Consider the following 26,614-nt stretch of genomic DNA (forward strand, 5'->3'; position numbering starts at 1 on the left):
CTAGGTTGTCCCCATGCCTCGAGTGCACTCTCTTCTCACCTCTGCCAGTTTGAATCCCAAGTTTTCCTCAAGGCTTAACTCATGTTACCTCCTACATGAGACCTGTCCTTATTTGTCTCTGTTTGCTAGACACCTCCACTTTTGAAATTGCTTCATATTTACTTTGCACAATGCATGCCCACAAACATACTGTATTTACTTGTCTATACTCATGTTGTTTCCTGCCAGTAGGATTTCCAACACTACTTTAGGGCAAGTACTGTTATATTTTTGTCTTTGTATTCCCAGCACCTCCTACAATGCCTAGGAAGTACATGAGGTGCTTGATAATTGCTTGTTGAATGAATGTAGAACGAATCTCCGTTAATAATAGTATTCATTATGCTGAGACCTACTTGAATTCCTTATGATCATTTGAGTTGTCTGCCTGGGCCATTTGGGCACGTAAATGGACATGGCCTTTGTAGCACTTGTACTTAGAGCCATGTAGGGCACATGGTTGTTGGCTAATTGACTCTGGAATGAGCTAATGAAGGCTTTTTGTTTCATTAGGTCATTAACGAAAACCCGGAGCACAAATGGAGATAATTACATTGTTGGCTGTGGAAAATGCAGTGAAGGTTTTAGTTGGCAACTTAGGCAGCATAAGGGGTGCTTTAGAGAAGGAAAGGCTGGACTAGGGAGGTGGGCAGGAACAGGGAGCCAATGAGAGTGGGGCTACTGTAACCTAATCCTGTTCCCCCATTTCTCAGTATAAACAAACTTCTCTGGACCACCCTTCCTCTGCTGGGTCTACCTTCCTCTTCCTTTTCTTTTTTTTCTCTCTCTTTATCTATTAGAAGATATTGATGAGTTGAGAATGAGAATGGTAACCAGAGCTGGTGATAATCTGGTATTCAGGTCTTTCTTTATAACCTTCCACCCTCTCAATCTACCTTGTTATATGAGAGAGAGAAACTAGGAAGTAGTGAGGGTTAAGGTCAGCATGGTGATCATGGAATGATTTTCACTTTGTAGTGTCCTGAACAAATTAATGCAAATCTCTGTGGGTATAGAGACCAGACAATCCAGGTTTTTTATTACATACCTGTAGACAACTTGTGTCCCATGATTGTGGGAACTTTATGGCTAAGGAAACTACTCAACTGTGATTTACAGAATAATTTCATTTGGTCATACTAAATGAGATATAATTGGCAAAATAATTAGTAGTACCACACAGTTTATCTGTACCACACAGTGTAGCAAGCTGAGATTTAGAATAAATGACATTTTCTTGGATTCTTCCTATTTATTATAACTATATGTATGTAAAATACAAAATCATACACACAGGTTTCGGAAACGTTCTTTGTACTTATATCTATAGCATCTAACAGTAATTATTGATGGACATATTCCAGTTAACTTGACTTTTGTGGGCTAGTCTGGAAACGTAACTATCATATATACCACAAGGGAAAAATTATATTTAGCAACTTCAGATATCCAGGTAACTACAAACTTTTGCATCCTGACTTGTCCGTAAAGGTTGGGGATGCTGTTGATAAACATTGTGGTTGTTTCTGCTGAGCCCATGTAAGCTCTGAAGATCATTATCCCAACTCCCCCTCTTATAGACCAGTGTCAAGTCCCAAAGCAAGGCTCTATCTCCCCCTTTAGGTTCTAGGGGTACCCCTGAAGAGTTGAGGGAGATTAATGCCATTGGTTTTAACTCCCATCATTGTGCTCCCTCCAAGATCATCAGTTGAAACATTTAGCCTGTCCCAAGATTTATCAGTTGAACCATTTAGTCAGCCAGCCTTAAATTGTTTTAAGAAAACGGTGTTTACTAAGGTAGCACAATAAGAGCAGTCATTAACAAAAATCCAAAAATCTGTGTCACCCACTCTCACAAGTACTTATAGTCCCAGGAAGAGTGGGCTCAAGCTTGAGAGAGCACTTGTAGCATAAAGGTGACTCACTGTTCTTGGTTTCTGGAAGTTCCCTTTCATGGGGTGCTCAAAAGCATGGTGAATCTTCTATGTCTAGTTTATCCTTGGCTCCAGCAGACTACTGTTGGCCTAGGGCAATACTAAGATGATGGGAAGATGGGAAGGCCAAAATACTCAGGACCCTTTAAAATGTGCGAGGTTCTTTTCCAGTCAGAATAAGGGGCAGGGAGGGGAGACCTATGCCAAGGTTGGAGCTGACATTTTTCTTCCCTCATCTCCAATTGATTCTACTTCAGGGTTTAATGAATGGAACTCTTGCTCCAATTTTTGAAGTTTTTTCCAAAGAAAAGAGTTTCCCTTATTTTTATATTATTTACTGTGATATATAAATATTACCTTTTATTTAGGAAATAGTGAACAGAAATATGGTTATGTTTTTTGATATTGTTGTTTTGGACAGAAAATCTAAACAGTTTATTCTGAAAAAAAGAAAGCATTTTAAATGTGCATCTTAGCCATTAACTTCCTACAGATTTGTAGAAATGTAGTAATTAGGTTATACTTTGCAATAATTTGTGGCATTTTCTGTTTCATTGCAGTTCTGATCATAAAGCTGAACTCTCTGTTCTGGCATTTCTATCCCTTGTCATGATCTTCATTCTGGTTCAGAGAAGATGCTGTCCTGTTTCAAAAGTAGCAATGGCACTGGGGCTCTTGGGAGTCTATTGCTACCGAGCAGCATTTGGAAATGTCTTTTTGCCATGGCAACGAGATAACAAAGATATTTCTAAGTAAGTTCATAGGCAGATATGTAAATCTTGTTTTAGATCTTTTTTAATAACTTGTGTACTGAAAGGCATTGTGTTGTTGCTTATAATGTCAATTTAGTTCTTAAAAGTCATGTATTATGTTTTTCATTAATTATAATAAGGTAAAATTTTAATTGACTGCAACCCAGCTAACCATTTTGCTTTTTAGGAGGAAAAGGCAGCTGATGAAGATTTATTTAAAAAACAAACGTATAAAAAGTCTCCCAATTTATAGGGTATGCCATAGAATCGAGAGAGAGAGAGAGAGAGAGATTTCTGTTCAACCTTGAATTGACCCGAAAATTTGAGTAGTCAGAATTCAAGCCTGCCATAGTATAGGTTTGACTGTTATCTAGATTCTAGAATATCCAGAGAGTAAGATGGTCTGGAGAAAAGGCACTTCTCTATAATTGAAGGATAAGTACCCAAATCTTCATCTTAATTGTGTTTGGAAATCTTTCTGAAATAGCACACTTCCTTACCTTAGAAAACAAAGTATTCTCAACATGATTTAATCTTTCCTTGATGATCCAAGGTTACTATTCAGAGCCTCAGATGCCCTGCTATAGATGAGGATGTATAGGACAAGTACTGATGTAGATCATAGGAACTCAAAGTTGGGACCTTAGACATCATCCGGTCTGCCCTGTAGCTTAGCTACAGCATCTTGATCCGTTCCACATACTTTCCCGGACCTCTACCACAGGGAACCTACTGCCTCCCAAGGCACCTATTTCACTCTGAGATAGATCAAATTATAGGAAGTTTTTCCTTATATTTAGCCAAAATATGCCTCTGTGCTGTAGCCATGGGTTCTCATCTTGCCTCTGAGATAAGCAGACTTGAACATTTCTAACTCCTCTTTTTAAAATATCTGGAGATAGCTTTCATGCCCTCGATGAGCCTCCTCTTTGCCAGGCTAAACTTTTGTGATTCTTTAAACTTACCCTTTTATGGAATGGTCTGCAGTCATTTTGCCTTTCTGATCACCTTTCTGTGGACCAGACCTTTTGAGCTAGGACCGGCTTTCTTTCACCTTGGGCAAATTAACATTCTTTGGAGCCTAGGAAAATAATTCCTCATCTGTGTGAAAGGTGTCCCACACCCGTTGCTGTTTGTTGTTCATCCTTAATTTTCTAAGGAGACCAGTGACATCCCAGGTTGATGTCTTAATTTGTGAGTGAATTGGACTTAAGTGAGGCTGAGTTGGACAAAGTCCAAAGTGAGGCTAAAGCCTCACTCTCTCTTCCAGAGTCATGGAAGTCCAGTGGCTGTTAGATTCTTTCTATTTCTACTTTGCCCTCTGGTTCTAAGAGATCTGGACAGTTTTCTTTTAAGACTTCTTGAAATAAGGTGTGTGGGCTCTTTTTTCGGTTATGGTGTTTAATAGTACAATGATTTTTAGATTTTTTTTCTCCTTGATTATTTTCCAGGTCAGTTTTTTATTGTTGTGAGATATCTTACATTTTCTTTTATATTTTCAGTCTTTTAAGTTTGTTTTAATATTGCTTGTTGCTTCATGGAGTCATTAGCTTCTGTTTGGTCCATTCAAAATTTCAGGGAGTTCTGCTTGGACAAGGTCTTGTACCTCTTGTGCCAAGCCATTCATTCTTTTTCTAGTTCTTGCTTCCATAGCTCTCGTCTCTTTTCCACTGTTTTCCTCGAGTACTCTAATTTCATTTATAAAAATATTTTAAATTCTTTTTTAAATTCCTGCTTCATCTCTTCCAGGCACTATAGTTGAGTTTGTGTCTAAGATGTGTTTTCTCTGAAGCTTTGCATATAGATGTTTAGGAGTCATCCTCTACTCCTGGGTGTGTGTCTTAAGCTTCCCTGCCACCGTAACAGCTCTTTCTGGGGAGATTCTTTTTTTGTTTGCCCAATCTTCCAGCCTCAAGAAGTCAGGAAGTACCCTTACTTTGAACTTGATATTAGAGCTGGGCTCTTTGGTACTTGTGGTGGGAAGATCTGGGCTGCTCTTGTTGCATTTTTCTTGAGACTACTGAGTATTGTGTTATTCTAGGAACTCAGAGACATCCTGCAAACCTGCACATTTTCAGTGGTCTGATCCACAGCAAAGTCTAGTTGCTATCCTTCTACTCAGAGGAGAAGCGTGCTTAGTTTAAAAAAAAAAAAAGATATACTTTGTTTTAGCTATGTTCAGTTTTATGTGTCATCAGGGCATTCATACAGTGATGTTCTGTAGGTAGCTGGGGATGTAGGTCTGGAGCTTTGGAAAGAAGAGAGACTTAGAAGTCATCTGTATGGTGCTGAGAGTTAGAATCATGGAAGTGAGTAAAATTGCCAAGGAAGAGAATGTAGACAGGGCAAATAACGAAGTACAGTAAATTCTGGGGAATACTAATAGAATGCATTTTCCTTGAGGGCGGTGATTTTTGTTTCTGATTTTGTATTACCTAGCAAGTGCCTTGTAAGGACTTTTAATAAATATTTATTGAACTGAATATCCATTTTAAGGAATCTGGAGAAGGAAAAGGATCAAGAAAAAGAGACAGAGAAGAAGTGGTTCATTTGTAAAGACCTCTTCCTGTACAATTAGACTACTTTAGAGAACTTGGAACCCAAAAGTGCAGTAATCTAAAGGGAAAAATTTAAGGGTGATTATTTACCTTTTTCTTATATTTTAGCTCCCTTATGGACAGAACCTACTGCAGAATAGCCAGCCAACAGAAGGGGGGAAAGGCAGCTTGGAATTTCTCCATCCAGAAAGCCAATGATTGCCTTAATGAAAGCACTGTGGCAATTAACATACAGGCAGAAGTTTGCTAATTACTGATTGCTCTCATATCTGGGAATATTAGCACCAGATAAACAAAGGAAGTCCATAAGAAGACTGCTCCAGGGACCTGTAATCACTTGGTTAGAAGCCAGAAAACCGGGTAGCCAGAGCAAACTCCCTGCAAGTTTTGAGGGCATTCAGTGAGGGAAGCCACACACAACCAAGGACCCAAGATTCGGAAGAACAGTTCCAGTAAGTAGCAGAGATTACACCTGCATCGAACCATTTGGGCTTCCTCTAGAAATAAAGACCAAATTACCCTATCAGAAGAGAAAGTATTCCTTGATAGGATAAAAATTATCGAAGAAAGAAACCATGGAAGAAAAGGCTCTGAAGAAGTAGAGAGGCTTTAAACAACACGCGCTGCCCTCTGCCTGCACTATCATAATAGTATTCTAACAGGTCTTTGCATCTCCCCACTTTCTGTTTTCTTTATGCCTTTAATGCTGCTATGATGCATAGATGTGGTCACATTCTAAACTAGTTCATAAACTAGTTAAAACTTATTTAAAAAGGAGGTAAGGAAGTTGAGAACCTCCAGAGTTCATCCTCAGGCCAGTGAACCAGTAGGGGAAAGGTAGCTTAGTAGGCTTTAATGGGATCTTAGTGGACCAGAAAAGTTGCTTGTCTTCCTGCTTGCGCTACCTCCTTCGTAAGCTTGTTGTGAAGAAGCCAAGCAAAGCCTTGGCTCACTTCAGAGTGCTTGGTATGGATAGGCCACACCTTTATCAGAAGCAGCTGATGTATTTATCTGACCTCACCTTGGGTCTCTACTTCTGGGCCTCTTTTTTTTTTTTTCTTACAAGTTTAAAGAACCTTCCACATTCTTCCTGTAGGTGGTATTATGTAGAAACATATATCTTAAGGGATCTTGGTGATCTCTGATAGTTTTTAGAACATTCAAATAAGACTGTATAGGGTCCTTCCTCCTACCAGACTTCACAATCGTTCTATGTTGAAAGCCACGATGGATGTTGTATGTCTTAAGTTCAGTGTTTTGGGAAATCCTAGGGGATTCTCCGACAATCACCTTTGTTTATCCCTTGTTGAAATGACGACCAGCCAGGCCAGTCACAGGCCTAACTGTGCTGTTTAGTTCAGTCTCTTGGAAGACAATTGCTGCCTCCTTGTGTTCATAATATTTTCCCTAGAGGGAGCAAGGGGACAAAATAAGGAATCCCATCCAGTCCTGATTTCTGAAGTGCTAAACTAGAGGCCCATGCTGGTATTGAACAGGAAGCCTTGGGATCTATGACCTGGCTGAGGTTCTCCTCAGTTAGCCGTTTGGCGTGATCTCACAAAGTCATCAGCACAGTGCCCACCTCAACAATAACTTCTTGTAAACATTTAATAGATGAAAGTGATGTAGAGGTTTCCGGCCTCTCCATCCCTTTAGGACCAGGTGGCAGAGAATGAACTGGATGACTTCCCTTTCTATAAAGCAAGAATATGTTAAGGCTCTCCGACTCATCCTTAGTTTTTCTAAATAAATCTCCCTGGTGCCTTTAAAAGCCAGGGTGTCCTGTGGAGTCTGCTGCCTAACAAAGAAAGGAGCAAGAGTGCCACTGAAGGTCATTCTTGGGAATTTTGGTTTTTTTAGTAATTTTGAAATGAAACGGTTGGATGGGGCTGACTTTCAGAGTAAAGAACTAAGAAGTGGGCGAGTCAAGCAGTCCCTGACGTAAAGTAGGGCTCTGAGAGACATGGCTTTAACCAGGGCAGGGCAGCACTTGCCTGCCAAGACCTGCATGTGTCCCCAGCACCAGCAGGGGGCAGCAGCAGTCTGGTTTCCAACTCCACAGTTGGTCTACAAACCGAGGGAGTTCAGCCTAGGAGTGGCCAGAGAGATGATGGGTCAGCAGGAGGAGCAGCGGAGTCTAGCTGGGAGGGGAGGGTCTAAAAGCAGCATCTTCTCCCCTGCAGCAGACTGAGGTTATCCACAGCAGAGCCCGTGGATGCTGGGTAGGCATCTTTGGGATGCCTAGGGCTCTTTGGGAGAGGGTCCCTTTGAGGAGGCTGCTGCAGCCTGGGAACCACAGTGCTGCTTCTTCCAGGAAGCCTTTTGGGGTTTTGTTGTTGTTGTTGTTTTGTTTATGTTTTTGTTTGTTTGGCTAGGCAGTGGGGTTAAGGGACTTCTCAGGGTCATACAGCTACTAAGTGTTATGTGTCTGAGGCCAGATTTGAACTCAGGTCCTCCTGACTCCAGGGCTGGTGCTCTATCCGCTGCACCATCTAGCTGTCCCCAGGACAGCTTCTGACAGTGCCCTTGTTAAAGTGGACCTATCCTTTTTTTTTTCCCTGATGTCCCTCTGTGGCATCTCCTCTGCTTTTACCACATAACTAACTCACGTTATTTCTCTATGTGTGAAAGAGGGATTAGATTTGTTCTACTTGGCCCTTGAGGACACAACTACAGCCCAGGGTAGGGGTTTACAGGGAGACAGGTGTCATTTTGTTATGAGAAAAGACTTCTGGGAAAACTAGAGCTGTCCAAAAGCGGAATGGGCTGCTTTAGGAAGCAGTGAGCTCCCCACCTCAGGAGGTCTTCAAGCAGAGCCCAGATCATCATTTTTGGGGATGTTATGGAAGATTCCTGCTTTGGGTAAAGGTTGGACCAGATAACCTCTGAATAATAACTAACATTTCTATAGCACTTACTGTATTCTGGTACAGTGCTGAGTGCTTTACAATTACTATCCCCATTCTACAGATGAGGAAACTGAGGCAAGAAGTTACGTGACTTGCCCAGGGTCACACGCACATGTGTAGTGTCTGAGGCACTATCTAAACTCAAGTGTTCCCAATTAGCTGCCCCATCTATAAGATACTACAGACGCGTCTCATTTTATTGTGCTTTGCAGATATGGGGGGGGTGCTTTTATAAATTAAAGGTTTGTGGTAACCCTCCATTGAGCAAGTCTGTCGGCTTGATTTTTTCAACAAATATGTGCTCACATCCTGTCTCTGTGTCATGTTTTGGTAATTCTTGCAATATTTCAGACTTCCATTATCATTATGTCTGTTGTCAGTGATCTTTGATGTTACTATTGTAATTGTTTTGGACCTCCACAAACTGCTCTCATACACGATAGGAAGCTTCATAGACAAATGTGTGTGCTCTACCTGCCCCACCCACCGACTGTTCACGGCTTTCTCCCTCTCCTCGGGCCTCCCAATGCCTTCAGACACAGCATTGAAATTAGGCCAGTTAATAACTTTACAGTGGCCTCTGCGTGTTCAAGTGAAAGGAAGAGTCAATCGGTTCAGCAAGCTTCATTGTTGTCTTATTTTAATAAATTGCCACAGTCACCCCAACCTTCAGCAACCCCCACCCTGATCAGGCAGCAGTCATCAACATCGATGCCAGACCTCTACCAGCAAAAAGATTATGACTCACTGAAGACTCAGATGAGGGTTAGCATTTTTTAGCAATGAAGTATTTTTTAATTAAGATATGTATGTTTATTTTAAATAAAATACTATTGCCCACTTAATAAACTACAGTATACTGTAAGCATAACTTTTATGTGTCCTGGGAAATGAAAAAATTCATGTGACTTGCATTATTGTGATATTTGCTTTATTGTGCTGATCTGGAACCAAACCTGCTATATCTCTGAGGTATGGCTGTAACACTGCTATAATCCATAGTATTTGTTGTACATTAGAGAGTTGAAAAACAGTAATTCTGTGATTCTGATAGAATTAGTAATTCAGTGGCTCACCCAGGGGCCTGAAATTGCATCATTTATTATAGTTTAAGGCATCTTGTTCTTCATATCAGAATTGTGCCTTTGATAACGGAACCAATATAGTGATTTTTCAGACTACTCGTGGCAAACCAATGGAACTTTGCTTTTGGTTTGCTGTAATCACATAAATATTACCTTGAATCTTAAACTCCAGGCTCCCCCTCCTTCCATCTCACCTGATAACACAGAGCACTGTCAGATATGTTAGAATAGAGTGGGATACCATCCTTCCTTTTTTTATGCACACACAAAGGCTTATTCTTAGTGTCCCCTACCAATGGGGCAGTGAAGTTGATTCCATGGAGTTTTAGCCAGCAGAACTAGCTTGTGTTAACTGTTTGCTTTGATGCAAATAGAATTATATGCCACATATGGAAGTAAGTACTTGGATTTTACAGAAAGATGCTAATACACCTAATTTGTTCTCTCTCTTTTAGGGGAATTATTGAAGCTCGCTTTGTGTATGTCTTTGTTCTGGGTATTCTTTTCACCGGAACCAAAGACTTGCTTAAGTCCCAAGTCATTTCTGCAGATGTCAATATCAAGAGTCGAGGTTTGTGGGAAATATATAGCGGATTAGTTCTCCTAGCAGCCTTGTTGCTCCGACCTCACAATCTTCCTGTTTTGGTGTTTAGTCTGTTGATTCAAGCTGTAATGACAAAATTCATCTGGAAGCCCTTGAAACACGATGCAGCTCAAATTACCATAATGCATTATTGGTTTGGCCAAGCGTTCTTTTATTTTCAGGTATGTTGTTTACTTTTTACCTATCTTCTGTTTTTTAGACTTCTGCCTTTTAGAGTCTTCTGTTTACTTTTTACATGCTATTGTTTCTGCTTTCTTTAACTTGGGGAAAATTATTATTAACAATATTACAGGTCTAGAAGTTGTAGTCTTTGCTGAAAGAAATAATTGTTTGTCAATGTGTAGCATTATGATTTATATGTATTATAAAAATATTTTATTAATATATTTTGTTTTTTACATCAGCTTCATTTCCAAATATACTCCTTACTTTTCCCCTACCCAGTGAGCTGTGCCCCATGATGAAGAATAAAGAGAGGGAAGACTTTTCAGCAAAACCAGCCAGCACGACCATCTGACAGTGTAGGCATTATTCTAGTCCATAGTCCCTTACCTCTGCAAAGAAGGAAGGAGAGCACATTTTATCAACTCTTCTCCTAGGTCAAGCTTCTTCATTATAATTATACAGTGATCAGTTCTCTCCATTTATTTTGTTGTCTGTCATTGTGTAAATTGTTTTCTTGGTTTTGCTTACTTCATTCTGTATCACTTTATATGTCTTCCCATGCTTCTCTGCATCCTTCATATTCATTGTTTTCTTAGGCATGGTAATATTCCACTAATGGCAGTTACTTATTTTCCAGTCTTTGCTGTCGTAGAAGGAGATGCTATGAATAGATGAATGATTTGGTGTATATGGGTCCTTTCTTTTCTGTCTTTGATTTCCTTGGTGTGTGTGTGTGTGTGTGTGTGTGTGTGTGTACACGTACATACATATGTGCACATATATAATCTCTTTGTCAAAGGATATGGACTTTTTAGTCACTTTTTTTTTAGTGTGATTCCAAATTGTTTTCCAGAATGGTTGCACCAATACACAGCTCCACTAAGAGTGTATTAGTGTACCCATCTTTCTGTAATTCCTCCAAGGCTGACTATTTCCATTAGCTGTCATCTCTGCCAGTTTCCTGGATGTGAGGTGGAATGGTAGTTATTCAACAAAATTCAGTTTAGTCAACTTTTTAATAAATGCCTCCTTGGGCATGGCACTAACTATATAAAGATGAAAATCTGTAGTTCCTGTCCTCAAGGACTTTAGTCTAATTGGGAGGATTTATTATGTGCACAGATAAGTATAACACAGGTAAAATATGATAAGAGCAAAAGAGAGCTCCAGTGTAATAGAAAAATATAAGGAGAGAGATCCCTTTAAATTGGGGATGGGAGGATCATGAAGGTCCTTATGGTGAAGGTGGTACTTGAGCTAGATGTTAGAGAAAAGAATTATCTATAGGGTGCACATTCCAGGTGTCAGGTTGTACAGTATCAGAAGTAGAGACCAGATTAGGGAATAACTGGAGTCCATTTTGACTGGCAGGCAGAGTGTGGAAAGGGAAATAGTGTAGAAATAGCTTTGGAATCAGATTTTGGAGGGCCTTCAGAGATTCTAGCCTGAGGAATTTATGTTATGTTTTGTAGACGTGAAGGGAACACAGGGTTTTGAAGCAGAAGAAGAGGTGCATTAGGAAGATGAGTTTGGCAGTTACATGAAGGTACATTAGATTGGAGAAAAGGGAGAGCAGAAGCATAAACCTTAGAACTGGAAAAGGCCTTGGAGAACATCCATTCCAATCCCCCCATTTTACAGATGAGGAGATGCTGGTTGGCAAGAGTTAAACAAGTGAAGTGAATTTCCTGGAACCACACAGAGTAAAGGGCCGGGCAAGAATTCGAACCCAGTTATCCTGACACCAAATACAGGATTTTTTCTACTCCATCATGCTGCCTTTGGATTAGGACACCATTATAGTCATCTCAGTGTGGGACAGTTTGGGAAAGGAGAGCGTATTTCCTCTCAAGGTAAAAATTCCAGTCTTCTGGTCAGTTTGACCTTGAGTTGGATCCATTTCCTCTTTCTCCTTCCTTCCTCTTCCCTCGCCCTTCTCCTTCGTCTGCATCCTTTCTCTTCCTCTTCTTCCCTCTCTCCCCTCCCCCCTCCTCTTTTCTCCTCTAGTACTACAGAGGTACTAGTCCTGTGCTATTCTGCCCTGGTCAGAACGCATCTCTAATAGTGTGTTCATTTCTGGTTGCTGTGATTTTATCTTCAGTGGAATACATGAAAAAAATTGATTGAAACGGTAAAGCACTTTTTAATGTGGTTTATTCGGTACATTTATCTGGCTCCTAAACTAGGTAGCTAGCTTCAAATCCAGAGCAGATTTGTTAAGCCTTGTTTATGTCAGGCTGTGACGAGTTGTCCAGATCCCATTTCAAAACTCTCTGCGCAGGAGATTCTTGTCTTCCTTGAGTACTTTATGTTTCTGAACATTCTATTACACTTCACTATTACACCTTAAGATACTTTGTATTCTACTGGTTAACAGACTTTGCTGCCGAGAGCTCCTTCGATGCAGTGAATTCAGAAGTTCTCATTGCCAGGAAAGCTGGTTTTCTTTGGTCTCATCTGACTGGGGAGATGGGCAGTAGTTGTTTCCTTTTTTACTTGGGCTTCTAAGCCAATGAAGATTGGCTTTGATTCCTCCCAAAATTCTAGAAACTTAGTATTAAGGGAATGGTTTGCAAACATTTAGAAAAGGAAGTGGTATTACTGAGAACCAATTTAAGTTCATTAAGATTAAGTCATGCCAGGCTAATGTAATTTCCTTTTTTTGCCGAGGTTACTTTACTGGCTTAGCTGGTAGCTCAGAGGAGTACCAAAGACATCATTTACCTGTAATTTGATGAAACATTTGACAGTCCTTATCAACAATTTGAAGATACGTGGACTAGATGATAGTATAGATAGGCACATTCGAACTGGTTGAATATCAGACCCAAAAGGTAGTCATGTATTGATGGATTTCACTTTGGAGGGAGGTCTCTAGTAGAGTGTCTTAGGAATCTGTCATTAACCCTGTACTGTTCAGCATTTTATCAGATGAAGACATAAACCACATAGATAAAGACAGACAACTTCCTTATAAAATGCATAGATGGTGTAAAGCTGGGAGTGATAGCTAGCACATTGAATGATAGATGTTTTTATTGGGAGGGTTCTCGAATTTTTTTTGATTAGTGTTGGGATTTCATGATAATGAAACTCCCTCCAAGGTAGAATAACAACTGTTCTGTAATTGATAATCTTAGAGAGTTGCCTGACGGGTCAGTGAAAGATTACGCAGTTTGCCCAAGGTCACAGAACCAAGGATATATCAGAGCCAGAACTTTTTGACTCCGACATTGGCTCCCTCTCCATTAGGCTATGGTGCCTCTCAGAGTGGCAGAATTAAGAGACAAAAGCCTTCAAGAGTTAGAATAGATTATCAGCTAAGTCTCATTGCAGATTAAATTTAATTGGGATCCATGCAAAATCCTAGTTCATAGGACTTAGAACTAGAAGAGAAGCCCAAACCTCATTTTGTAGAAGAAGGGCTTCGGACCCAGAGAGGCTTAGGGAGTCACCCAAGGTCGCACTGAAGGTAAACAACACACTCAGGTTTCAGACCTCAGTTCTCAAACAGAGAATCGGATCCTCTTTCCACTACACCCACACTGTTTTTTGGGTTTGTTTTTTTTTGTTTTTGTCTTTTTTTGAAAAATCAATTGTACAAGTGCACTGTGATGGAAGATAGCAGATAGTGCCTGCAAGCAGATCTTAGTGCACTGGAAGCTCGGTGTGAGTCAGCAGTTTGATTGAACTGGAAAGCTAAGAACATTTTCGACTCCTCGGGGCGAAGCAGAGTCCAGAAGCAGGTTATTGAAGATCCCTTGTCATCTAGTCAGGCCACATCTGAAAGATTATTTGTGTTCAGTTCTGGGAGCCAAGAGTACCCAGAGAAGGGCAGATAGGATGGGTAAGGGATTCAGCGACAGGCTATATGAGAAACACTTGGGGACATTTTTCCTGGAGAAGAGAGAACTTTGGGGGGACACGTTATGCCTGTCTTCAAATAATAGTATGTGAAGGGCCGGCTCATGTGATCTCATCTATGGAGACAGCATATGTGAAATGCTTTGCAAACCTTAAAGCACTCTTTAGAAATATGCTAGCTTTTATTATGGCAGAAGGATTGAACTTGTTGTGCTTGGCCCAAAGAGAGAAGTAGAAGGAAGACAGGACGGGGCAGTTGATTTGACAGTATAGAGCCTGGTTTGAATCCCAGTCTGCTACCTTTTACCTTTGTGACTGTCTAACCTCTCTGGACCTCAGTTTCCTCATCTGTAAAATGAGACCCTGGGAATGGGCTCGTGGATTCCCTGGCACTAAAGATTTTTTTTTTTAAGTGGTAGCTGGAGGGATGTCATAGAGAGAATTCCTTTTTAGCTACAAAATGAGCTTAATGACCTCCAACTGTTAGGCTCTTTTTGTGTATTTCTGGACTGAACCAGAGTGGTGGGAGTAGCAAGGAGGGTATGTATGCAAGAGCATTTGCAAAGATGGAATCTACAGGAGTTGGCAGCTGATTAGAGAATGAGGAAGAGGAAGAAGTTTGGAAGAGGTTTTGAGTTGTGTTGTCTGGGACCATCAACAGAATAATGAAGAGAATGAGGGGAAGATAATTCAGTTTAATTCGTATTGAGTTTCAGGGGCTGTTGGAACATCTAGGTGGATGTGCTGGGAAGCTGTTGAAATTTTTGACTGAAGGTCTATATTTAGAAGTCATCCACTTAGAGATAGAGGATCCTTAGAATTGTGAGAGCAGATGTGATAATCCAAGATAGAGAGAGAAAAGAGAAAGAGCCAAGGACTGGATGATCTTCTAATAACCTTCTTGGATCTAAAATTCTTTTTATATGGGACAGGATCCAGTACAAAGCTTTCTGTTTGCAAATAGAGATCTCCCTTCATATCCACGCATTAATCCATATTCTTTGTTTAAGGATGCTCAATTATATGTCCACCTCTTGTGCTATCCAACCCACATTCTTCCATCTTGTCTGGAAAGATAGATTGAGAGACTTTTTCGCAAATGTGCTGAAATCTAGATCTGCTATGTGGTCAACTAAAATCTTGCTTGTAAAATCAAGTATCCTTTAGCTCTTTAATTAGTAAGAGACAATGTACTTGCATTTCATAAACATGTGTGAATTAACTATACACAATCTGGCATGTTCTATCATGGTTTTGTCCTTAGTATTTTTAGGCAATACGTAAGAAGCTAATAAATGATGATCCTTCCCGATAGAACTGCATGTGGGGTGTTGTCAACAAATGTGTTCCTGGTCTTTATTCTCAACAATTCATTCCAGTGAGTGGAGGAAAACAATGACAAAGATTATTCCAAACTCTAATCCCCACATCATCTATATTCAGTTTATCAAGGGATTAAAATTAAAAAAAAAAAAAACTATTGAATATGAGTAGTCTGAGTATCTAGGAATTCACTGAGTCATACTGTGAAGAGTTTTAGATAGAATTGTTCAGTTGCCCAGCTTTGCTAGATCACCATGTCTTCCCTCTAGGCTGGAGATAGATTTTCTTCTAGATCTGTGTGCAGCCTTCTGACTTCAAGTGCACTCTGACTCTTTCACTTGACTGTTTTTCCTCTACGTGAAGAGGGAGAGGGAAGATAATTAAAAATTCTTCTTTAAGAGGTAATGACTATTAATATGAAGTTTTCAAAATAATTGAAAACTATAAATGACCATGTGGATAACTGCTCCAAATTCAAGTACTGGTTTTACCCAACACCCTACAAAACAGTAAAGATGGCAAAAATGGAAAACAGTCAATGTTGGAGGGCTGTGGGAAGACGGGCATACTCATATACTGCAGGTGGTGTTGTGAATTGGAGCAGCCATTCTGGATAACAATTTGGAATTATGCAAGAAAATGACTAAACCGTTCCTACCTTTTGACTCAGAGATCCTGTTACTGGGAGGTCTAAGACAAAAATAAGTTCCAGTATAAACCAGAATATTTATAGTAGCATGTTTTGTTGTAGCAAAGAACTGGAAACAAAGTGAGCACCTATCATTTGGAGAATGGCTGTATTTGGAGAATTGTGTATATATTAATGTAATGTTATTATGTGGATAGAAATGAGGGATGTGGGGAATTCAGAAGCATGGGAAGATTTGTAAAAATTGTTGCAGAATGAAACAAGTATAGAATTGTAGATTTAGAGCTGAAAGGAATCTTGAAGACCATCTAGTTCAACTTCCTCATTTTAAAAATTCTACTTTATTGATATCTTTTGCTTTTATATTACTTTTCTTTCTGAATATACTCATCCCCTCTCTCCTGCCCTTCAAGGCACTGCTTACAGGAACAGGTAAGAGGGAAAAAAAAGTTCAGCAAAACCAACCAATAAATTGTGTTTGACAGTATATATAATATTCCATGGCCATAATCCCCCATGTCTGTAAAGAGGGGAGGAAATTGATTTTCTCAGTTCTTCTATTGAGCCACGCTCAAATATTGTAATTTTCCAGGGTTCAGTTTAGGTTATTTATTCTTTATGTTTCTGTTTCCATAATCATTATGTACAGTTTTCCTGGTTCTGCTTTCTTCGTTTTTTTTTTTTTTAATCAGCTCAAATAAGTCTTCTCATGCTTCTCTGACTACAGAAAAATACTCCAGAGATGACCAGGGTGTAAAAACAAAAGATGTCAGTGAAACTTGCTTTTTAAGAAAAAGCTGAACTATAATAGAAGTGGACTATACACCAGTTCCTGAGGGCGTGTAGGTCATCTAAGGAGTAAGCTATTTGAGGACTGCAGAGTCAACAGCAAAATTCATATGATCATGGAATCCAGGAGGTGGAAGGGACCTGAAAGGTCATCTAATTTCCAAGCTTTACCTAAAGCATGAATTCCTCTATAACTTCATGTGATCAACTCATTTCTACTTACATACCATCCAGTACTTAAATCCACTTAAGTACTTCCAATACCTAGATAGAGCCAAATGAGGTGAAAGTCACTGCCTCATGCAATAGTCTATTCAGTTTTCTGGAAGTTAGAAAGTCCTTCCTTATTGGAGACTGAAGTTGGTTTCCCTGTAACTTCTGTCGTTCTGTCCTGGATATGTTTTAGCCAAAGCCTGTCCTTCACGCATCACTCAGGTGTTTGAAGTTGGTGATCATGTCCCTCTAAGTCTTCCCTTGACTGAAATTTCCAAGATTTCGTTGAAAAGTAAGCAGTTTTTCCCTTGTTCCCCCATAACGACTCACATTTTTATAGTTCTCACAGCAACCCTGTGAAGTAGTTATTGTAGGTATTATCCTCACCTTTTAGTGTTTCTTCAGTGGTTTCAGTCATGTCTGACTCTCTGTAACCCCATTTGGGGTTTTCTTGGCAAAGATACTGTGGTGGTTTGCCATTTCCTTCTCCAGCTCATTTTAAGGAACTGAGGCAAACAGAGTTAAGTGATTTGTCCAAGGTTACACAGCTACTAAGTGTCTGAGGCTGAATTTGAACTTGGGTTCTCTTTACTCTAGGGCCAGCACTCCATCCACTGTGCCATCTACCTGCCCACTGTACAGATAAGGAAATGGAGTCTCAGAAATGAAGTAATTTGCCAAGTCAGAGTGAAGTCTTAGACACAAGTATTCTGACTCAAAAGACAAGGCATTTTTTATTTTATCGTGGTGTCCTTACTGAGAACTTTTAAATTTGTTACAGTGATCCACAGATGCTGCTTTTTCCGTGAAGCTTTCCCTTATCTTTTAGCCAGAAGTGACTTTTCCCCTTTTTCAAAGCACTTTGTCCTTTTCTTATGTGCACATCATGTACATCACAGTCTATTTTGTATTGTAGTTATATGGGTTACACAACTGATTTCTCTCGCTAGACTATATATAGGCTCCTTGACGAGAGGGACCTTGTTTTATTAGTCTTTGTACCTCTGGCAATACTTAGCACAGTGTCGTGTGTAGTAAGTCTTAATAAAAAATTTAATGAACAAATACATAATTAAGATTTTACTATTGGCATTAAAGCCTCTAAGCATTGTGTAACCTTTTAAAATGTTTTAATAAATTTAATACCTCACTAGACTCATCTACCTTTTTTCTCCTCTATTTTCAGGGTAATTCCAATAACATTGCCACAGTGGATATTTCAGCAGGCTTTGTTGGCCTAGACCACTATATCGAAGTACCAGCTATGTTCCTCACAGCCTTTGCAACATATGTAGGACCTATCCTTTGGGCCATTCACTTACTGAGTTTTTTGAGTTCAGAAAACAACAGGTAATGACTTATTTTAACTACAAATCTGATAATAAAGTAACTAGAATTAAGAATAACACTTGCATTCACAGAATTATGTGAGTTAGAGTTGGTGGGGACTTTAGAGATCATCTAACCTGGAGTCCATGAACTTGTCTTTTTTAATATTTCAGTAATCATATTTCAGCATGATTGGTTTCCTTTGTAATCGTATGAATTTTATTTTATGCATTTTAAAAAAAAAATTCTTAGAAGGGGGTCTGTAGGCTTCACCAGATTCCTGAAGGGATCCATGACACAAAAAAAAAGGTTAAGACTCCTGATGTAGACCAATTTTATTTTATGAATGAGGGAAATCAAGCCCAGAAAGGAGAATTACATTGCTCAAGGTTAGGGATAGGCAGTAAGTAACCAGAGCCAGAATTGGAACCTAGGTCCAAGTCTGGTGTTCTTCCTCCAACGTGCAGCCCATCCTTTACCTTCACAGTAGTACTAGGGAGCCCACAGGATTTTTTTTTCCAGACTAGCTATTCATGTCCATTGTTCCTGACTGTTCTATATAACAAGAAGGAACCGTTAAGCAACAAGGGCTTGGGAGACTTCTACCTATGAGACATCCAGGTGTGGTAGACGGAGGTACCTGGTACCTCCAGAATTGGATCATCCTCCCCCTGAAAGAGCTTTCCATGAGAGCTCTTGGCTACACCCTAGTCTGCTTATCTCTGTTAGTTCTTTGGCCTCAACATTAGTCAGCCTGGCTTCTAAGTGCAGAGGAGACGAGACATATTCAACTGTCCTCACAGATTTTGTTCTTGGGCATCTGGCTCAATGGTGAAATTTGTTCTTTACTTTTCTGGAGCATGTGAACAGAGTAATTTGAGTATCTGACTTTAAAAGCTGCGAACCCCTGGAGAATCCTGTAAGGTACCTTCTTAGGTTTCTACTGAGAGCTGCCCCGGGAGATATGTTGCATAGAATGTGCTAGAGGCTTGGCATAGATTTGGTGGGTAAATAGAGTATCTATGAGTAAGGAGACTTGACTGTGCATTTTAACTGTGTTTTTAAAAAGGTGTGTAAATCTGTGTCATTTAAAAAAGCTTATTGATCTTTTCTTATGTCACTTCCTAATTACTCTCCATTCCTTCCTCCAAAATAAGTACAATCAAATCGAATCTGCACTTGACCCTGTCTGAAAACATCTGCCTCATTCTGCACCTCTGGTCCACACGCTCTGCCAGGAGGTGGGAGGCACGCTTCACTCTGAGTCCACTGCACTCATGACTGTTGATGGTGTTGATCAGAGTTCTGAGGTCTTTCAGTGTTATTTTTCCCGATGATATCATGGTCATCATGTACGTTGTTCTTCTCATTATATTAACTTCACTCTGCCTCAGTTCTTCCCAAGTTTCTCATAATTCTTCATAATCATCATTTCTTACGGCAGAATAATATTTCATTACGTTAACATGCTATGATTTGTTCAGCTGTTGTTCACCAGTGGGCATTTACTTTTTTCCCACCTCTTAGCTGCTACAAATATTTTTGTACATTTGGGGTCTTTCTTTCTGTCTTTGACTTCCTTAAGATAGATGCCTAATAGCTTTGCCTCTGTGTGTTAAATAAGTCAACGAAAAAAAATGTTGTTGAGTGACTATCATATGCAAGGCACTGTGCAGACTGACCTTAGGAGAGTTCCAGAGTAGTATGAGACACAGTCCTTCTTCTTAATAGTTTATAGTCCAGCCAGGGAGAAGATACACTTCAGAAATTAAAGAACAGTGCTATGCCGAATGGGTCTCACCAACTGTACTAGGTGAGTTCATAAGAAAAAGAAATCTTTGGGTACAAAAGTGGTCAGGGAAGACCCCGTGAAGTAGGCATCTTATGGCAGAGAAGATTTGGATAGGCTGAGGGGAAAAGGAAAATATATTTCAGGCAGGAGAGCATGAATTTCTCCATCCAGGTCTTTGCTTAGAGTCAGTTGTGTTTAGGGACCAGTAAGCCCACCATTCAATGGAATAGAGAATAGAAGTTGGGAAAAAGACTATAAAGTTAGAACAATGGATTGGGCCCAGATTTCAGGAGACCTTGAATGTCAGTCTAATCAGTTTAGTGAAGCAAACATTTGTTAGGCATTTAACATGCCTAAGGCACTGTTCTGAGGATTAAAAATGAAAAATGACACAGTCTGTACCCTCAAAGAGCTTCCTACCTAAGAGGTGAAGTGTTGAGTAAGTTTCTCAATCAGGGAACTGACATGACAGCTTCAGCATTTTGAAAAATTCCGTTTAACAAATATTTATATGCTAGGCATTGTGCTGTGTTGTGGAGTAGCAAGGCAGAATGGAATAGTCTTAATCCTGAAGGATTAAGAACCATTTGTGTAGTTCAGGGGATGCAATGTGTACACTGTATGTTAATACAAAGAATCTACCAAGTCATTTCAGGAGGGAGAGAGTGCTAACACCTGGGGAGACAAGCTGGTGGCATTGTGGAAGCCAACCTTCTCTGCCCCCAGGAGAGGGAAATAGACTCATTCCTATCCCTGTCCTCTTAGGGGGAACAGAGGCAAGGGGTGAGGGAGACAGCTTTGGTTCCTGTAGGCGGAATAATAGTAACTTAGAGTTATATCAGTCTCAGCGTCCCTCAAAAAGCAATAATTAATGGACTGTGTCATTGTAATTCTTTTTTTTTTTCCTAGAGAGCACTTCTGATTTCTTTTACAATTATATAGTACAGGTAGATATAGTAATTTCTTCTGATGACAGACAGTATATTCTAGGTTGAAGAAGTACAAAATTCACAGACGTTGTCCCCTGTGCATTGGGGAGTATAGATCTTCCTGAGGACCAAAACCTAGGGAGGCTTCTTTCACAAGCCCACCTGTACTGTCTTCCATATTTGGGTTTAGGGGAGACTCATTGTGTTTGATTTGGATGGTGTGTTATATTCCAGAGAATAACTGTTTTGATTTTCATAGGCTTCATTACAAGGAGTTGAGAAAAACTGGTTACTAATCCCAGTTCACGCTTCTATAGCACTTTAAGGTCCATCTAAAGCCGTTTCATGGCGACCCTGTGAGAGAGATGATATGTGAGCTTGTGTGTCCCCTCCTCCCACCCCAGCATCTTGGCAGAACAATACTGAGCTAGCTGAAGAGCTGTGCACTTGAGGTCAGATTAGACCATGTGGGCATGCCCTGGGCCATCTCTTCACCCAGGGCCTGTCCCTGCCCATTTCTGCTCCTGACAAAAAGAGATGGAGTGGTTAGCAGTTAGGGTACAGACTGTCGCTCAGCATTTTTCCATTCAGATTGTGACCATTTGGGGCTAAGAATCAGAGGAGGACAGTGGAGAGCTTTTCCTCTGTGGCTTCAGGTGGTTTGGTTTTGGCTTTCTCAGAGCTGCAGTAGAGAAGTTAGCAGAATGAATCATGGGATCTCCGAGTTGAAAGGGACCGTCGGGGGCATCTAGGCAAGTCCCTTCCTGAAACCAAATTCTCTTTACAATATTCTTGACTGGTATTCAGTCCTGCTTCTAATGAAATACATTTAAAACAAGAAACTCCTGACCTTTCAAGGCAGACCGTTCCAAAGAGTTTCTGAATATTTAGTTAAGGGTCAAGTGTTTCTAATTTGAAGAGAAACCTGTTGACACGCCTCGACCTGCCCTATCAGATCCCCCTGGCTATATACCTCCTTTGGAGGGCAGGAGAAGACAGGGAGAGGTTAATAAGAAAAGGTCTAGATGGCATAATGTTCCAATTTGCAGATGACATAAAACTGGGAGAAAACACACACTGGATGACAGAGTGAGGATCCAGAAAAGTCTTGGCAGATTAGAGCATTGGACTGAATCTGCTAAAATGCCTTTCAAGTATGGATGAATAGAATATCTTACACTTGGGTTAAAAAATCAGGTTCACATGTACAAAAAAGGAAACATGGTTAAACAGCAGAAAAAGTACTGAGGATTTTAGTGGACCACAGGTTCAGTTGGACCAGCAGTGCCATGGGGCAGCCACAAGAACCTGTGTGTTCCTGGGCTGCCTTAAGATAGGCATAGTTTCTGACAATGAAGAGGGTGGTGGTGCTGGTCAGACAATGTCTCAGGTGTCAGGTTCAGTTGTGGGTGCCATTGTTTAGGAAGATCATTGGGGAGAAGCAGCCGCATAGCATGGTGAGTAGACAGAGTTGGGAAGACCTAAGCTGAAATTAGACCTTTGATCCAGACTGTTGTGTGATGCTGGAGAGGTCATTGAACCCCTTGGTGTCCCCAGATAGCACTGTACAACTGGGAGTCCCAGAGCAGCTGCTGAACTGCGTTCATAGAAAGAGTAAGGGCCCTCTTCCAATGAAGTCACTTGAAGTCCCAAGTCCAGTCCAGAAAGGGGTGTATGGGGCCATTGATAACTGGAGAGAGTCCAGAGGAGGCTGCCAGAATTGTAGAGGGCCTCAAGTCTGCGTCCTTCGAGGATCGGTTGAAGTGATTGGGGAGCTTTAGTCTTGAGGGGAGGAGAATAAAGGTACATGAGAGGTGCCTCCAGATTGTTGTAGGTGTTATGTGGCAACATGAAAGGGAGATGAGGCTTGCTCTTGGCCTCAGAGGACAGAAGCAGGAACCAGGTTGTGAGGTGGGGAGACGAGGGGAGGTAGCACAGAGACAAACAGAGGCCTGATGTTAGGGGAGTGCTCTGCGCTAGAGTGCTGCACAAGTGGGATGGGGCAGGCTGCCTTGTGAGGGGGGTGGCTGGATGCTTTTGGGCTTCATTGTACAGAGAATTCCTCTTAGGTAGAAATTGGTCTAGAGAGGTCCCTACTATCTCTGACTTCTGTGAAGGATACAAGATGCTAGGATGTCAGGAGCTTGGGGTGGGGCAACTGAGAGGGAAAGTGGAACTTCCAGTGTTCCCTGGAGGCCACAGGAGGACCCACAAGCTTTTGCTCTGTGGCACTATTTAGAAATATCAGCCAGCAGGCTCCGGATGAGTGTTGGTCAGTCTGAAGGTTGAGAGCTTGAACCGGAAGCAGTGGTTGTGGGAGCGTGGAGAGAGCTAGAGCTTGTGAGGCAAATGGCTCTGGTTGTAGGTTGCTGTGAGAATCATTCCCATGTAAAGGTGGTTTCAGTGGGTGTGTGTAGAAGAGTGAGTCGGGGCGTGCCTGAGGAAAACGAACAGTTTGGGAACTCATCTGTGTATCCAGACCTGGTGGAGAAAGACGGGTTAGGCTGACAGTTGTCCATCTGTTCCCTTGCTTCTTACAGCATATCCCAGCCAGGTAGGAGTAATATATACTAGCAGGGTGTGAGAAAGGCCTAAAAATGGTAATGGCTGTGTAAAGTGGAGAGATGACAAAAGAGAAAGATGTTACGGAGCTAGAATCGACAGAACATGGCGACTGGTTAGAAAAATCTCTAAGATAGATTCTTTATCATACCGCATAGCAGAATCATTAATTTCTGAGTTCTTCCTGGCCTGGTGTTGGGGGCAAGGGTTTGGTATCCTCAGGCTTGGGGCATTGTGATTGTTTTGTGACAGAGGTATAGAGAATTTTAAAACTCAGACTTCTGGATGGGACATTCGACTTGGCAAGGGATTCATTGCCCACTTCTTCTTAGGAATTCACTGATCAGTACACATGGGCAGGGCCCCAGAATCTAGTTCAAGGCTCAGGGCTCAAGCAAACTTCCTCCCATCGCCTCCCCTGGTGTCTTACAGATGGTTTTCCACCAGCTTTTGTTTTCTCAAAGCAGAATTTTGCTTAATCTGTTTCTTTCTAAAAAGGCTTTTTTTTTTTAAATGGAAAATTTGAATCAGTGTGTTCTATTCTCTGGCTGATCATGCAGGTCATATGCAGAACCACTTCTTAAATCTGAGAATCATCTGCCTGCAAATAGAACAATCCAGAATTGTGTCAGTAGACAGGGAACAAATGCTTTCTCAACAAAATCATTAAGTGCCTCCTGTGTGCAACACCCTGTGCTGTGCACTGAGGACACTGATCCTGCCTGCAGAGAGCTTCCATTCCACCAAAGGAGATATAACACACAGGCAAGATAGCAAAATAAAACAGAAAACAAAACAAAACCAAGGTAGTTTAAGGAGGGAGAGAGTGCTGATATATGGGGAAGGGGTCAGGAAAGGCTTTGAGTGGAAAGTATGACACCTGAGTAGAGCCTTGAAGGAAGCTAAGGAGTCTAGAATGAGGTGGGTATTCTGGGTGGAAAAGGCAGAGTCTGGGAGGCACAGAAACCGGAGATAGAATGCCGAGTTTGGAAACAGTTTGGCCAGGACATAGAGCGTATGAGGGGGAGTATGGAATGTCTTGAAAGGCAGGTTGCAGGTAGATTGGTAGGGCTTTATATCCTAGACTGAGGAGTTTGTATTTTGTCCTAGAGGCGGTGGGAGTTCCTTTTATGGGTATGGGGTTAGCTGAAAAGAACTCTGAACTCTTTTCCAGCTCTGAAATGTGAGTCTGGTGAGATTTTTGTGCAAGGAAATGGCCCCATGAGATAGATGCCAGAGGAATGTGATTTTGGCAGCCATGTGGAAGATGGGATGGAGAGAAGAAAGACCATGAGCGAGGAAAGACTGGGAGCAAGGAAAACAATTGAAGAGCTCACAGCTTTGCATTGATCTAGGAGAGGGATGATGAGGTCATAGGGCTGTAAATAAAAGGAGATAGATGTGAAAGATGTTGTTGAGGTAGAAATGACAAATTATGGCAACTGATTGGATGGGCGGGGAGGGAGAAGGAAAAGTCAAGGATGATTCCCAGAGTATGAAACTTGGGAGTGATGGTGCCCTCAACAGAAACAGGGAAATTTAAAGAGCAATGGGTTCAGCAATGAGTTCTGTTTGGGAAATGTTGGATTTTGAGGTGTCGCCAGACATCCTGGGGGGGTTGGTCCAGCAGGTGATTGTTGATGTTCAGCAGAGAAATGGGGCAGCCCTCCCCCCTCCCCTAGAGTGAGCATTACTAGTTACTAAGGACTTAGACATTATTTTCCTGGGTGGTTTCATGACATGAGACAGAGAGAGATAGACTTTCTAGCAGTAAATTTGGAGGTGAGAAGTCCAGTCCAAACCCAGTCCTTGAAAAGGGCCAAGATAGGGCACTAACTCTCACTAATTGATGATAGCTCTTCTCCCACACTTTACTGCTCCTGTACAGACTCCACTGTCATTGCATATACTGTTTGGAATGGAAGAAGGTAACGAGGGATGGGAAATAGCTCGAGAACTTCTTTGGTTCATAGAGTACAGGAGGAAAATCTTGTATTGCTACAGAAAGAGCCCAGTCACTATTTCTCTCGCTCCTATCCCCAGCTTGGCAAGAAGAACCCTAGGAAAGGTGAGGAGGGAATCTCTGTGCGCTCTGCATAGGTGCAGCATCTTCCTGTACTTCTGAAGCATTGGGCGTGGGAGATGGAGCAAGGAGCCCGCTGTAGCATCCCAGAGTCCACCTTTCTACCGAATCAGTGCAATTTAGCAAAAATGATTAAGCAGCTACTTTATGCTAGACATTGGGGAAAATCAAAATAAATGAGTGTGTGAACAAGACTACTGACCAACATTATCCCAATCACATAGCAGACATGGAGCTATACCCTGTAGGAGTTTGAATTTGTAGAAGTCCACAGCAATCGCTATAGTATATTGAATTAGGACATAACCCTGAGACTCTTTACTACTAGGCAGTAGTTCAGAGAGGACAGTCCACTGGTACTTTACATATGTGAGAGTCACACATGTACAACCAGCCTGCCTGCAAATGATCCCTGATATTGTCAGTGAAAAAGTACAAGTTTATCCCTTTGCTTTTTAGCCAATGCTATTTGTTGTCCGTGTACGACTAGTTGGAGATGTAAGATATATTCTCATAATGATAACTTCTGTGTAAATATAGCATTTTACAGTTTACAAAATGTTTTCCCAACAACCTTATAAGAAAGATAATGTAAGTATTGTTATCCCCATTTTATAGACTTTTACAAAACCTTGAGGCTTGGAGAGGGTGATGTGCCCATGGTTACACAGCTAGTAAATGTCATGGGATTGTCTTTCCCACGGGGGAAGAGCATAGTTCAGATTAAGATTCTAGCAAAAGTCAAAGACAGAGGCTAAGCAGGGAATTGGGGGGTCTCTAGAAAACAACTTTAGGAGCATGCTTCTGGGATTGACAGTTTTATGTCATGAGAGAAATCAGCTCAAGGAAGCATTATTTTTAAGACTGCAGTACACTAGCTGGGCTCCCATTGTCAGTTCGCTGGGACTTGATGGACGCCCTGACTGCAGGGGCAGTGCTCTTTTTATTATAGATCCCTACCTCTCACCAGGCAATACATTGACTCGTCCAGTCTTTAAATAGTATAGCAGAATGCCAGAGCTGGAGGAGGGCAGG

At 41.1% G+C, this 26,614-nt stretch overlaps 1 protein-coding gene across 3 annotated transcripts in view; it reads left to right on the forward strand.

Annotated features, from left to right (window-relative positions):
• The window catches only part of PIGG (phosphatidylinositol glycan anchor biosynthesis class G), a 92,146-nt gene that overhangs the window by 44,971 nt on the left and 20,561 nt on the right, over positions 1–26,614 (forward strand). For all 3 annotated transcript variants that reach the window (XM_027836674.1, XM_027836672.1, XM_027836675.1), the window contains 3 exons: positions 2,534–2,725; positions 9,733–10,042; positions 18,071–18,234. In XM_027836674.1, coding sequence (XP_027692475.1) covers positions 2,534–2,725; positions 9,733–10,042; positions 18,071–18,234 — 666 coding nt within the window. The remainder of the gene's footprint in view (positions 1–2,533; positions 2,726–9,732; positions 10,043–18,070; positions 18,235–26,614) is intronic.

This window comes from Vombatus ursinus, unplaced genomic scaffold (assembly GCF_900497805.2).
Source record: "Vombatus ursinus unplaced genomic scaffold, bare-nosed wombat genome assembly UNPS02014818.1, whole genome shotgun sequence".
In the NCBI taxonomy this organism is placed as follows: domain Eukaryota; kingdom Metazoa; phylum Chordata; class Mammalia; order Diprotodontia; family Vombatidae; genus Vombatus; species Vombatus ursinus.